General features: G+C 36.1%; 3 protein-coding genes across 4 annotated transcripts; 1 reads left to right on the forward strand and 2 right to left on the reverse strand.

Moving 5' to 3' along the window:
• Positions 1-78: 78 nt before the first annotated feature.
• bou (glycosylphosphatidylinositol anchored membrane protein boudin) lies at positions 79-4,939 on the reverse strand. Its single transcript, XM_089594598.1, has 3 exons — positions 4,565-4,939; positions 2,547-2,699; positions 79-1,076 (listed from the first exon to the last, which is right to left on the reverse strand). Exons 1-3 carry the CDS (start codon positions 4,659-4,661, stop codon positions 856-858), a joined length of 471 nt encoding a protein of 156 aa, XP_089450724.1. The 5' UTR covers positions 4,662-4,939; the 3' UTR covers positions 79-855.
• A 1,668-nt stretch (positions 4,940-6,607) lies between these two features.
• LOC106645200 (cytosolic carboxypeptidase-like protein 5) lies at positions 6,608-11,234 on the reverse strand. 2 transcript variants are annotated; one of them, XM_023391487.2, is made up of 9 exons: positions 10,531-11,234; positions 9,851-9,998; positions 9,486-9,778; positions 9,056-9,403; positions 8,708-8,979; positions 8,455-8,623; positions 7,927-8,360; positions 7,606-7,813; positions 6,608-7,525 (listed from the first exon to the last, which is right to left on the reverse strand). In XM_023391487.2, exons 2-9 carry the CDS (start codon positions 9,960-9,962, stop codon positions 7,277-7,279), a joined length of 2,085 nt encoding a protein of 694 aa, XP_023247255.2. In that variant the 5' UTR covers positions 9,963-9,998; positions 10,531-11,234; the 3' UTR covers positions 6,608-7,276. The 2 variants fall into 2 exon arrangements, with proteins under 2 accessions (XP_023247255.2, XP_089450732.1); XM_089594606.1 differs by having other exon boundaries at positions 9,486-9,998.
• A 273-nt stretch (positions 11,235-11,507) lies between these two features.
• eIF1A (eukaryotic translation initiation factor 1A) lies at positions 11,508-13,074 on the forward strand. The gene is made up of 5 exons (XM_014360993.2): positions 11,508-11,619; positions 11,975-12,058; positions 12,176-12,412; positions 12,492-12,592; positions 12,666-13,074. The coding sequence occupies exons 1-5, from the start codon at positions 11,604-11,606 to the stop codon at positions 12,669-12,671; spliced, it is 444 nt and encodes a 147-aa protein (XP_014216479.1). The 5' UTR covers positions 11,508-11,603; the 3' UTR covers positions 12,672-13,074.
• The last annotated feature ends 941 nt before the right edge of the window (positions 13,075-14,015 follow it).

Consider the following 14,015-nt stretch of genomic DNA (forward strand, 5'->3'; position numbering starts at 1 on the left):
GCCTTTTTGCATATTTGCTAACATAGTTCAAAGGAAAAAAAGAAAAAAAAGAATCAGAGTAATAATACCGTTCTTAAAAAAAAAAAAAAAAATGGAATGTACAAGCATTTTGTAATAACAATCTACGTTTTATATTTTTCACATCGATTAACGTATGTTTATATGAAAAAAACTTGACAATTTGTTGTCGACTATAATTTAAATGAGTCACACAAGCGTGCCAAAATTTAACGAACGAGGATCAGCATGATTTTGGTTTGATATATACTTACAAAAAATTTAACGACTCGATGAATTTTGGCCGCTTAACGCAATAATGCCAAAGAAAAGAGAGTTACTTGTAAAGAGCACGCAAAAAAAAAAAAAAAAAAAAAAAACAATATTTCACACACTAGAATACAAACACCCAACGCGCCAGCGAGCGAGCGCAAGCCCACACACACACTCTCTCACACATCAATTTTATAAAAATTTGGTTTTGTCATGCGATTGCGATGCTGCATAAAGACAACTTATACAAAGATAATCAATTAAACAATGTATAGTGTATTTACTTTTGAATTGTAAATCATCGATTGAAATAATTTCAAACAGGAGATGAAATAATAAAACATCTTAACGAATAAAGAGACAATTAAATGAAAGTAATACGTGTATAAGCTTGTATGACTTCAAAATTCATCATTACCCTATATGTATAGCATATTATATTGTTCTACCATTGATTAATGAGACCGTTTATCCACTAGTGAGTATAGATAAATATGTACAGAATCGTAGAAAAAAAAGCAAAAAAAAATTTTTTTAAGTTCTAATCTCAACTACCTACATTTTGGCAGTGGCGCTATGTAAATTTTATCTCATGCTGTAAAAAGAGCCAAATACCACGAGCATCGCCGACAATTGGAGGACGTTTAATTGGCTGGAGGGCGATATCCTCGAGGCTGGATTGCAACCGTCCGAGTCGCAGGTGTAAACGCAGGTGCGGTAGGTCAGTTGATCCCCGGGTTGTTTCACTTCGTCGCAATAATTTCCCAAATTCACCGATGAGCAGAAACGCTTTGTTCCGATCCCACCTACGAACACTCGAGACTTTAGGCTCTGCACTTTGGATACTTACTGAGAATAATCATGCATTTTACAAAACATGTGTTTTACATACATACAAACGTTTGATTTTTTTTTCCTGGGTTAGTTGTTATTTAGTCAAGGAAAGTGCACATTACACATATAAATAACATTCTTTTGGATTCGTGATGTTAATCAAGAAAAATAAGTTAAGTTTAATGGTACGCAGACTACTACAATTTTTTACAAAATAATTAACGAAGAGCTACAAAACTTAAAAATAAAGTAAAACGTGTATATTTAGCATTTTTTTGAGCGGCTGAATATGAATCTAATTGCTTTATCAGATGGCATTAAAAAAAAAAAAAAAAAAAAAAAAAAAAAAAATAGAATAAGCGATTGTTTTCGTGCATCTCGATCACAGTTTATGGTAAAGCGTATATTTAGAAAAGAAGAAAAAGAAGAAAAAAACTTGTATTTCATTGAGATTGTGGTCCTGTGTATAGGTACATAATTGATGACTTTCACACCACTGATTTTAAGCATGTATATATACAGCTAATGGCTCCTTTAGCTCGATCGGCAACCGGTATCAGCGATTTCGTAGAATTCAAGTGTATTATTAGCAGCTCAACCATAAAAATTAAAAAAAAAAACAAGAAAACACCAACATCGATAAAAACAACACCAACAGCGACAGAAAAAAAAAACAAGCTGTTTTCAAAACCTCCGTAGCGTCCAAAAGTTTTGATGCAATACTGCGCCTCAAACACATGATTACAGTTTCTTGGCTGAAGATAAGTGGTGACAAGCTGACTGTTTTCGCACTTCCATTCATCGGCCGAGGTGCACTGATAGCAATCCAATGTTAGCGCTCCAAGTTTCAGCGGCAGCGGGAAATGGTAAACCAAGCAAATTAATCAACAACTACTTGTATGGGGCTGATGATGGTTAGTGGCAGAGGAGAGTTCATAAATAAGCTCGTTACGTATTTTAATAACCCAAGTTTTTTGTTTTTCATGCATATTTTTACATATCATAAATATTGAGTACATGTAAGGGTGTGTACCTATATTGGTCACTCGGGGCTCCAAGTTAGGTGCCAAAGGGGGGCAAAAAAAAATCCACACTTTTCCACGAAATCACCAGACAATCGTGTTACTTTTGTGCCATCCAAGGTTTTTTTTTTTTTTTTTTTTTTTTTTTTCAATGTGTGCCGAATCGTGACGATGTGCCGCTACGCATACACCGTATATATCATATGCACAAATGTAAGACCCAGAAAAGCCGACAGTGTTAATCTACGAATATAAAAATTGTCCTACGCCTATAACGTATGGTAATAAAGCGGTTAATATTATAAAAGCCTGCGATACTACAGCATTATAATCATCATACAAGCGCTTCGCATGTTAAAATGGCATGTTATTGGTTTTTCCTTTTTTTTTTTATTTCCGAATAATGTCATCAAGTATTACCCTCGAATCGACCAACGTGCTTGATGCAATATTTAGCATCGTAAACATCGTCGCATGACTCGGGTTCCATTATATCGTCCGTTAGAAATTCATTGCACAGAAAGGGTCGAGAGCTGTTTGTGCTTATGCATCGGTGACACTGAATACCGTGTGCTGTGCAAACAAATAAAAAATTTTTTTTATTTTTTTTATTTCCAATCAGTCTGAAACAGGTGAATATCAACTCAATCCAATGTGCACATCCTACAAAATGATATAAGTATTTGACCATGAGTATACAGCGTTAAAAATATAAACCATGATATGAATGATGCATTTTGTGTTATTTTGTTGCCTTTTTTTTCAACTGGACCATCGTTTGGAAAATATATATGTGTGCACCGATGCGAGAGTGAGTGGGCGCATCGTGCTCATCTTCCTATCGATGCATACATTATCGGGGATACGAACGTATCAAGATTTTCGTGTGAACGAGCAGTTAATTTATTAGGGTGCTCGAGTGTATCTATCGGATTATTGAAATAAATCAAGAGTAGGCGTTGACTACCTCCATGCATAGTATATACATATGCCGTATATAATATTCATAAATATGATCTGTAATGAAATCATCACAAAAGTCACCAATACGATTTTCAAGCTCACGACAAAATTTTTTTAAAAAGGTTGTTCTTTAGTCAACAGCCAAGTGATGGATTGTGCCACCGATCACTTCGTTATGTAAAAATGGAGTTCTCGTGTTGCGGCATCTGAAAAAAGAGCCAAGGACTCGCGACTCTGGTCTCTCTGGAGATGTAACGTACGAATACCGAAACCCCCCAAATTTATAACTTATATTTAAAAATTTTGTAAGATAAATTTAAAAATGCAAGGACGCTTTGTGTCCGACGCCTGTACGTATACAATGAAAATGCGCTACTTTCAAAACTGTTAACAAAATAAAAACGAGTGAAATTACAATTGATCAAAACACGGGAAAACGTATGTACCTATTTATTGGTAATAACTTTTTTTTATTTCCTCCTTTAGGGCGTCAACATACACCTACACGAGTTATATATAGTCTCCAGTATAGGCGACGCGCGGGAAGGGAATTCCATTTCCTGGCCAATTAATGTGTGATTAAAAACAAGATGTCAAGTACTCGTACGTCTGGATTTTCGATAGTATTTTTAATTTTGGTTTAAGTTGTACCACAAAAAATATTTTAATTTCTCAAAACAATGAGAAACGATACACATTTTTCGGTCAAAAAAAAAAAAAAAAAAAAAAAAAAAAAATTGTTGGGCTATACAACGAAGCTTGAAAAAAATTCCATTCGAGTTTCTACGAAGAAGTACCTATGGTACCCATTAGAAGCGTCGAAAAATGCTCTGGTCCAATTATGATGATTACAATAGGGAAGGAGTGAAATGAACGCCTGTATAGTAATATCGAGGCATATAATACAGTCACGAAGGTTCTGAACCGGGTACATTTTCGAAACATCAAAAGTCGTTTTTATACTTATAAAAGTACCTTCACAATATGGGTATATGAAAAGCATTTTTTTTTTCTGTTTGTACACACCATAAAATATGCGATGTAGCATATAATATATACACCTAAAAACTCTCACGTGTACAGGTATACGTATTACCGCGGGAGTAGTTGTAGTAGGTAGTATATGTTGCGTTCACTCCATTGTCATAATATATGACTGAATCGAATGAGTAAACTAGTTAGGTACGGCGAATAAAAAAAAGGGGGGACCAAACGCTTGCAGAGAATTTTCAGATGATGCATATGAATAAAAAAAAAAGAAATACGAATAAAAATAAATTTGAGGTAAAAAACGGTATGCGAGTGTAGTTTGTATGCACCTGTTGTGTATACGATAAAGTAAACAGGTATATAAGAGCAAACCCATGAGCGCGAGGCGGGATGTATGTATACGAGGGATCGAGCAATCGGCTGCCCCGCCCATACACGGGTACCATTTAACATAAGCGTCGCGCCGACGCTGGCAAAACACTCACCTGTTTCCAGTAGGGCCATCAGAACCCCGAGGATCCCGAGGACAAACAAACACGAGGTACCGTTACCGCTGCTGTTCACTTTCCTTCGCCGAAACATATCTTCCTGCACTTGTGTTACACGCGATACAAACGATACGACTCGATCTTGTACGTGATGGTTTCGTTGGCGAAACAGGATCGCGAATCCTATGTATTATGTGGCGTGCAGCACGGAATCATATATATATATATCCTTTAACGATCGTTCCAACGTCGAACTGCTAGTCGAACTGCTGCGGTATACTGCTGCAGGGTGTATTATAATACATGTACCAGCCCGTCGATCAGCTTTCGCGTTTTCCTGGATGCGCCTCGCCTGCGCGTTCTCCTTCTTCCTCGATCGTCGACGGTCGTCGAGTTAACACACGTATATGTATACGTTGGCGGTGTTTTATGTGCAAGGCGAGCAAGTGTATACCCATACACGCACGCAAACACACACCCACGCCCCTGGCGATGACGACTGTATACTTGCCTATACCCACACACACACATATATATATATATATTGTATGTATACCACCTCCACAACTCGATTTTTTTACCTGCCCTTTTTACCGTGTACTACCTTCGTTCGTTACCGCCGTTGGTTGTGCGTGTGTATATAATATATCAGCCGACTGGTCGTTTCTCCTCTCGTTTCGTTTCGAAATAAATCACGGGTTCGCGTGTAGCGCTGATTACTTGCCGATTTTGAATCCCACAGCCGGTGATCGGTCGGCACGTGCACCCGATATCTTGTACATTATTGATGTTTGGCGCGGGCAAAAAGAAACGAAAAAGGACTTTCATGGAGTATCGGTATCGGTGAACACCACATAGTGCACACGGCACAAATGAAAAAAGACCAGAGGGGTTTTTTTACGATTTTTTTTTATTCTTCTCGATTAATTCGTTCGTTGTTTTTTTTTTTTTCTTCTGTTTTTAATTTTTCTTAACAAAATCTGGAAAACCGTTAACAAAGCATGTATATGGTGTGGGCCGATGAAATGTCGCGGGGAGGAAGTAGAGTACACACGGCGCCCTTCACACTTGGGGCGGTTTTGTAGTAGATACGTCGGAAGGGTCTTCGGAGTGCGATGTATTGATTAAAACATCTTTGGCATCATCGTCGGCGGTGAATTCAAATGACGTGGGAAAGGCACAAGTAGCCGCGGCGGCGCTGGTGGCTTTTCGAGAAGCTCTGCTGGCGGGCGTCGATTTCACATTTTTCTTCGTAGATTTGACCGGCGTCGCCGTTGACGAGCCACCGCTGCAGTGGACCGGAGCTTTTTTTCTCGCTACGACGAGCTGAGCCGCGTTTATCCGCTGCACCGGCCTGGCCTTGGTCTTCTTGCCGGCACCAGCATCGCCAACCGGTCCCCGGGTAGTCTTGCACCGGCGATCGGCTATGGGTGCTCCCTTGTCGTTCTCGACTTGTTTCGTCATGTCCACTTGGACCGAGAAGTCGCTACGGCCAACGGGTCGCGGATCAGCGGTGCCTCGAACCATGGGCGCCGACCGGGTGGCCAAGTGCCTCAGGTAACTCGCGGCTTTTCTCTTGCTGCGCTTCTCCGACTTTGCCGTCTCTTCGCCAAGCTCGCTCGAGCTCTCTGCCCCGCAGCTCGACTGATTTTGCTCCTCGTGCTGCAAAATTTCAATAATCTTTATGTACTCTACTACCTACGCCCATACATGTGGAGGCGGCTCAACTGTTTCTTTGCTTTTGCTTGCACGTACGCCACGGCTCCTGCGGAGAGTACAAAGTGAATCCTACAGGGTCACGCTTACTGCGTAAAGTGTGAGCTTTTGGTACGAGTGCTCGGGTAATATCGCGGGTTTAGGCCAAAACGGTTTACTTAATTATGTTGTTGCGAGCATAATAAATAATATGAAAAAAAAAAAAAAATTAACTAGATACATGTACCAACACGCGATACTGAATTTACGGGTACAAGATCGAGCTCATTTGCGTTAGTAATTGAACACTCACAAAGTTTTTTAATAACTATTTTTAACTACAATATGTGGGTGATTCTGTGTTTCAGGAGTTTACTAAGCTCATCTATGGTTTTCTTGTTTAACAAGGTAAAAATAATCTCTAAATTCGTAATTGTTCACAATTTTATTTAAAAAATAATGGTTGTTTTACATTTTATAAAATCTTCTTATGGATACATTTATCAATAGAATTAAAAGACTGAGACTCATTTTTTAAAAATTAACAACCTTCTCAGTCTAAACCACTTGTATAACAATTCACGTATCTGCCTTTCGATCTAAAACTAATTTTTTTCTCATTTTTTCACTTGCGTCATTAATATAAATTATATACATCCATAATTTTATGGAAGCGTTTATTTATTATACGTCAAAATGGAAATAACATAGCCACAATCTAGAAAACTAATCAAGATGATCAAGTTTCCTTGTCATTGTGGCTTTTTTTTTTTACAAAAAACATAGAAACTTTCATTTTTATTTGAACCATCATTAGAATATTTTATTGGAAAAGTTTATCACACTACCTAAAAATGAAAGTAATAAATAAACAATTGTTTTTAAGAGAAGAAAAACCATGGAAGAAGCATAAGAAACTAACATTTGTTTCATAGTCAAAAATATAAAAAATCATTTAAAATGAATCGGTTATGGTATAACATTCTTCGGCACAGTATTATTTTTATTCAGAAATCAGCACAGACTGCATTGTCTAATTTCAGAATTTTCAGCGCCATCATGAATATCGATATCAACATCGTTTTCGGTATCGGAAAGATTTACCTTTTGCAAGCAAGTTTTAGGCGACTGATAGCGATTACTCGATATAAGCTTCAAGTACGAGATGAGTCCCTTCAACGATCGGTATTGGCTGTTTGGCAGTCTGCTATTGGGATTGTGACCGGTCATATCGAGGATCGACGGTCCAAACGCTGCTCCAACCTATTTTTTCAGAGAAAATTATTGAATGACGACAAAAAAAAACTTTAATCGACAAGAGATGATCCCTCTCCCCACCTCACCTCTTCAAAAACCGAAGGATTATACTTTGGTGGCACGTACAGCTGAGAGTGAAGTTTGCGAAATCTCTCTTTGACCCTGGCTGGTACGGTGTTAACCACGCGACCGGTGTTGTAGTTACATTCGAGAGTATAACTATGAATGAGTCCAAAGCTCTTGTATACGGCCACGCGACCGGAACCCTCGCGGGACATACCATCTCGTTTATCGCTGAAAGAGAATTTTCATTAACTCCTGCTCCTAATGAACCTGCCGATTTATCAACCGGTCGCGCATACTTTGATTGCGTTTTGAAACAACAAGTAAGTAAACACAATATTTACATGATGTACATGTTCTTCTCGGCAAAATTGCAGGACGTAAAGTGGAAGTTCGGATTGTTGATGGACATTAATTTTGGCAGTAGCATACAAGCTGAAGAGTCTTCTGGATCGTCAAAATGATTGCCGTACATGAAAATACCTTTTTTCGATGCGTGACTGTGGAGATCGATGTACAAAAATATCCCAGAATCCTCTTGTTTTTCACAATTTTCTTGAACACCATTGTTCCCAAGTTTCATCTCTTCTTCGGTTTCAACTGTTAATCGTGCAAAAATGGAGAGTTTACTCATATTATGCCGACCTCGAAACGATTTTCTTACAAATTCATCGATACACTTACACACTGGATTTTCCGATGCTTCAAACAAACAATTTCTCAAGTGATTCCCTTGTTCGATGCGCTTACTTTTTTCCTCCAGACTCATGAGGTTGACCTATTTGAAAAAGTTTTATTTAAATATCAGGATCACACAAACATATCGAGATTTATGTTTTCCCTGGAATAAATAATTCAATGAATGTATTAACCTTCTGCAGCAATTTATTCGTTTCGTCTGAAATAATCTGAGAACCAATCATATTTTTGAAATCACGATTACACGTCGACGTGCTGTTTGTAGCATCAATTTTGACCTCAACCTTCTCTGTTGCATCAGAAATGTAGTTTTCTGCCAACATGTATGATCTGTGATAGTATCTAAAATGCAAATAAACAATCATTAAAAAAATTGATGTAAAATTTCACGTGCCAGTAAAAAAAAGTAGTATTTTCGCCAAAAACCTCAGCAGAGCTTTGGCTGCGTATATCGTTGGGTGATTTTCCATGGATGGGTTGAGATAAAGTCGGTTGAGATTAACACCTCTTGTGTCCATGCGGTAGTAACCCTGTGCCACGCCATCGGGATTAAGCATAGGTATCAACTTGAAAACGTAAAGTTGACGAAGAATAATTGCGGTCTGGTCCTCGCGGTTCAATAACAAATTCAACAGGCCATTTAAAACGAAACTCGAGGGCGTTTCCCCAGGGTGAACTCGAGCACTTACAAAAATTATCTGAAAATTTCGATTTCGTAACAAAGAATTTAACGAGGGAAAAATAAAAACTTTTTTTTTTTATAACAAACAATACTTTTTTGTCTTTGAATTTGAAAGGCCGTTCTTCGTTTTTTTCGGGAAATAAATTTTTTATTCTAGCTTCTCTATCCGGTAAAATGTGATGGTACGAGCTTATTGTCAGTATATCGAGTCTTCGGCCTTCCAACGACCTAATGGCACATTCTCTGTGATAATAAATATCGTCGCCAGTAGGATTCGCACATTGTTTGAGATTTTCTACTTTTACGTCAATTTTTTTCAAATGATTTTGTAAATCGGTATAGGAAAATGGATACGTGAATGCAAAATAAGTAATTGCATTTATATTTTCTGGGGTACAATAACTGAATGACAAAATGAACTGGTTGTTTTGATCATCTGCCTATAAAATCAGACATTTTACGCAATCAAATCTGTTTTTTCAAATTAAAATAATATCAAAGAAGTAAAATTTAAGTAAATACTATAAATGTTGGTTTGTCCTTTATCCTCTCCCAGTGGTTGTGTCCTGGAATAACTTTGAAAACAGGAGACATTCCTTGGCTAAACATTTTCACTTGCTTATTTAGATTAACTAAATTAAATTTAACAAGTGAGCCTGATTTTGGTGCTTTGACGCCAAAGTAAAACCAAGTTTTAGTACTGTTTTGAAATTCTGTTCCTTGACAATCATATTTTGTCCATATGTTGAATTCGTAATTTGGAAGAGGTGTGTTTGACGATGAAACTTTTGGATTTTTATTATTTTCGCTCTTACCTAACAATTTATACACAACTTGATAGATAAAAAAAAGATTCATAATTCTTATTAATACTATATGATAATTACCATCATTCTTTTTTTTATCTGTATTTTGATCAGCTTTTTCAACTTTTGCGAGATTAGCAGAATCAAAATTATTACAGAATTGAAAACCATCACACTCTATGTACTCATCCATATTGGTAATTTAGAAAAAATATATTTTTCTATTCCCCTGAAAAATTTTGATGGTCAAAATAGTTCATTCAAACGTTAGCTACCAGAAGAACAGTAGATTAATTATCCAATACAATTTGCTTAATTACTAAAAATGTTTAATTACTACAATTGTACATTATTTAACACATATTAGATGACTAGTAATAAGATTTGCATTCATATAAATAATAGTATCAAAATCACCAAAAAAATTAATTTTTTAAAACAGAGATATCTTTCAAAATTTAGTATTGGAAGTATACTGTAGGAATCAGCCTTTATATTCCAAATTGAAAAATTTTTAAAAAATTTTTAACATTGACTTGAAGTAGTAATTATGACAACTAAGAAATGTATAATAAGAGATGTGACGAACTTTTAATACATTTAGTAGTAAATAAATAACAAAGTAGTACTTTAGTTTTAAAAAAAGTATTTGCACAAGAAATTCAACCATCATGCAGATACTTACTGCGGAACATTGTTTGTTTGAAACAATTTTGAAGTCAAAGGAAATAATCCTTCAGATATCATTATGATTTTCTTACCTTTAATACATGTGAATCACATAAGGCTGTATATGTGTATATGTCAAGAAGTAATCTCTAATGGGTAAACTGACATCGTTGGTCAGATTGCAATTTAATCTTGAATGGAGGGCATAAGAAAAGCCATCGAGACTTGAAATACACATTTGCATCACAACATTTTCTTGTTGCTTGAATTAAAATTATACCATTCTTGGGAATATCATTGCTATTTCCTTATTTGTCATCTTATTCGTCATCGAATCAATACAACATTGAATTTTTAAATTGCTCTTTTTTTTGTCAAGGCGGCGCAAACTGTGATAAATAGTTTATGAAAAAATATGATGGACTTGACGAATTAACTCGAAATTTTTACTGACTGCAATTATTTCATTTTTGTGGTTACTTTGTTACGTTTAATTTTCAATACAGGACACAACACACAACAGTAACCAGCAGTAGTGATATTTACTCTATCACCTTGTCAACAGATTGAGCAGAGATATATTATACAGGTATAGATATGCAGGCACATAAATTTGACACAACCAGATTGAGTATTTGATAGGGCAATGCAATATAGGTATACTTAGGTGTTGAACAAAACTTCTTATTCTTTAACAAAAAGATATAATCTTTCAAGCTTAAAGCTATATATAATTATATATGGTGTCGATACGATAGTCTAGTCTAGTTCCGTTCCGTGATCACAGATACCTATAAGAGATTGAATCTCTGTCTCGGTATTACTGCTGAGCTGAGAGAGTGTGCCGAGTGCTGACAGCGTTTTTGTGGAACGCCTGCACTGCAAGCATATAATAAGTATATATGCTATGTATAATACATATATTATATGTATCGTGATTATTGTGAAAGTTGACAACAGCGCCACTTGAACGCGCGTGGAATTCACCGTAATAGGTATTGACGGTGGCCACCGCTGTAACTAATTTTCTTCTACAAGAATTAGCAAGGGGGATTCACTGCAATAGGGGGGCAGCACTGAACTTGCACCCAGTCTATGTCTATTCCTTTAGCACCACTGAAATTGTTCGTTGCTTGACACATTTTTTTCTCTTCGACAACAAAACATGCCCAAAAACAAGGGTAAGTAATTTTAAGCTTTACTTAGGATTACGTACAATCAACCTCGATAACTAAATCATGAAAACTGCTGCAAAAAGCTGCGCTTTCTTCTCAGTGTCCTTGGCTCGTCTCATTAACAATTCATCGACATAACCTACAACCACCCATACAGATTAATAAATATTCCTGCATATTTTGTTTGGCAGGCTTTCATCTACATTTATTTTTCGCCAATCAAATGTTCACTTGGCTTAATGTATTAAGTTTTATAATATGTTTAAGTCCATATTGCCCACATAAACATGTACATTGTTTTCTTCAATCTTGTTTCATTGGCATAATCAATACGTCTTTTAATATGATTTTTCTTATTCAGGAAAGGGAGGTAAAAACAGGAGAAGAGGAAAAAATGAGAACGAGACGGAAAAAAGAGAACTGGTCTTCAAAGAAGATGGCCAAGGTAATTTGGTATTGTTTTGCTTGTGACTTTCTAAGAACTATCCAGTATAGAACACCATTTGTATTACATACTGTCTTGTCATTTTTAATACTTACTCATTTTTTCTATTCAATTAAGAATATGCACAAGTGACCAAAATGCTTGGCAATGGACGTCTCGAAGCGATGTGCTTTGATGGTGTAAAGAGATTATGCCATATTCGTGGGAAACTACGTAAAAAAGTATGGATTAATCAAGGTGACATTATCCTAATTGGTCTCCGTGACTATCAAGATGCTAAAGCTGATGTTATTCTGAAATATACACCTGATGAAGCTAGGAATTTGAAAACATATGGTGAATTTCCAGAAACAGGTAAATCTTCTACAATACTATTTCCATTCACAATAACATATTTCTTTGAATTTTCATTTTAAATATTCTTCTGCTTTAGTTCGTATCAATGACACAGTTACATTCGTGGAGGATGGTCTCGATGACGATATTGAATTCGGAGATGAAGTTAGTGAAGACGATGAAGACGATGTAGATAACGTGAGTATAATTAAAAGTTGTTGATAAAACTGCATCTTTGCCATTATTAATGTTTGAATAATTTTTGTTTAAGATCTGATGCTCTACATAAGCAGTAATAGAATTTGCACCTAGGGCCATCGCAATCTTACTCGCAGGAAATATTTAAATATTCGATGTTTTTTTATGACTGTTGCCTTGAAATGATTTTAAGTTAAAATAAATCTTCGAGTTTCAAACGCATAGATAAAAAAAGAAATAAATTATTAACATTGATTATTGTACTACCCAGTGTCAAAGTCATCTGTTTACTGCACCGTTTTTATTGCACCTGCATCATAATATTACTTCAGACAGATTTTTTTTCATCTTTTAACAGTTGCATTACCAATTGTTATCAACTGAAATTTTTCGCTACCATTGTAAATATTTATAAATATTAAGAGTTACTATATCATTTTTTTTATAATAAATCTTTCAATAATAAAATTTCTATGATAAAATTATGTTTATTTTTTTAATTTTACAAAATCTCAATCATCTCAATATAAGTAATGTTATCGCCCATTGGGGCTAACCTTGCGTGATTCTTGCTGTGCGCATTCCATCTGGAGCCAGAATACTTGCAGAATATGGCATTACACCTATCCGGATGAATCAAGTATGAAGATGAATTTTTGCACCTGAAAGTAATTAACACGTGAATGATTTTCGGCCGCGGCTGACTAATGATGTCTCGGAAACTTCTTGTGTTTGGATTGCTGGTGTGCGAAAGCGTCCGCATGTGAATGATTGTAAATTTAAACAACTTAACTTCGTAATTGGCAAAAATGCTATTTTGTTTCAAGCTAGTTAAAAATTTTTTACCAGGACTATTTTTAATAAGTGACTGAATGTTTTATCCTTTTTTTTTCTAGTAATAGATAAATTGTATTTATAAAAACACTTGATCATTGTTTAATTCCTCCTCACTAAGTTGAGACAATGGACCCTGTGGCTCTTTCTGTCGGTGCGTATATGTTCACTAGCGCACAACTATTGAACGATCATCGCTTTAGTAACGAACGGGTTAAAGGATAATAATGTAAACTTTGTATCGTTTGAAAAACAATATTGAACATTAGATCAAACACCTTATACGTTTTGCCAAATCTTCCAGTCGCTTGGCTACTATCCTCACGTGTGACCCTTGATTGGGTTGCTCGGAGGGTCGAGCCGATTTTTCGTCACGTTCCGCAAGCTTTTGCTGCAATATGAATAAATGAAAAAAAATGCCAACTTTGCACCCAGTCTTCTGAAATCGAGATTTCCCTTTTCAACTACTTAGAAGTTTCCCGTAAGCGCCGGAATTAAATGTTCTTTCCTTGTGTTTAATTAAAGAAGGCTCTTGAAAATTTGAACTGCAGGTATACGTCCAAAAAGACTGGTATGGGGATGAAGTAAG

The sequence above is a fragment of the Copidosoma floridanum genome, unplaced genomic scaffold (assembly GCF_036245765.1).
Source record: "Copidosoma floridanum isolate Cflo_tuat_1 unplaced genomic scaffold, Cflo_Japanese_pri ptg000001l, whole genome shotgun sequence".
Taxonomy (NCBI): domain Eukaryota; kingdom Metazoa; phylum Arthropoda; class Insecta; order Hymenoptera; family Encyrtidae; genus Copidosoma; species Copidosoma floridanum.

Coding starts and splice junctions, on each gene's coding strand:
- bou (XM_089594598.1), bottom strand. CDS start 4,661: ATGTTTCGGCGAAGGAAAGTGAACAGCAGCGGTAACGGTACCTCGTGT. Junction 2,700..4,564: donor GATGGCCCTACTGGAAACAG/GTGAGTGTTTTG, acceptor TTGTTTGCACAG/CACACGGTATTCAGTGTCAC. Junction 1,077..2,546: donor GCACGTTGGTCGATTCGAGG/GTAATACTTGAT, acceptor GAGTGTTCGTAG/GTGGGATCGGAACAAAGCGT.
- LOC106645200 (XM_089594606.1), bottom strand. CDS start 9,962: ATGGATGAGTACATAGAGTGTGATGGTTTTCAATTCTGTAATAATTTT. Junction 9,404..9,485: donor AGGACAAACCAACATTTATA/GTATTTACTTAA, acceptor CTGATTTTATAG/GCAGATGATCAAAACAACCA. Junction 7,526..7,605: donor ATCCTTCGGTTTTTGAAGAG/GTGAGGTGGGGA, acceptor CTGAAAAAATAG/GTTGGAGCAGCGTTTGGACC.
- eIF1A (XM_014360993.2), top strand. Junction 12,059..12,175: donor CTTCAAAGAAGATGGCCAAG/GTAATTTGGTAT, acceptor TATTCAATTAAG/AATATGCACAAGTGACCAAA. Junction 12,413..12,491: donor TGGTGAATTTCCAGAAACAG/GTAAATCTTCTA, acceptor CTTCTGCTTTAG/TTCGTATCAATGACACAGTT.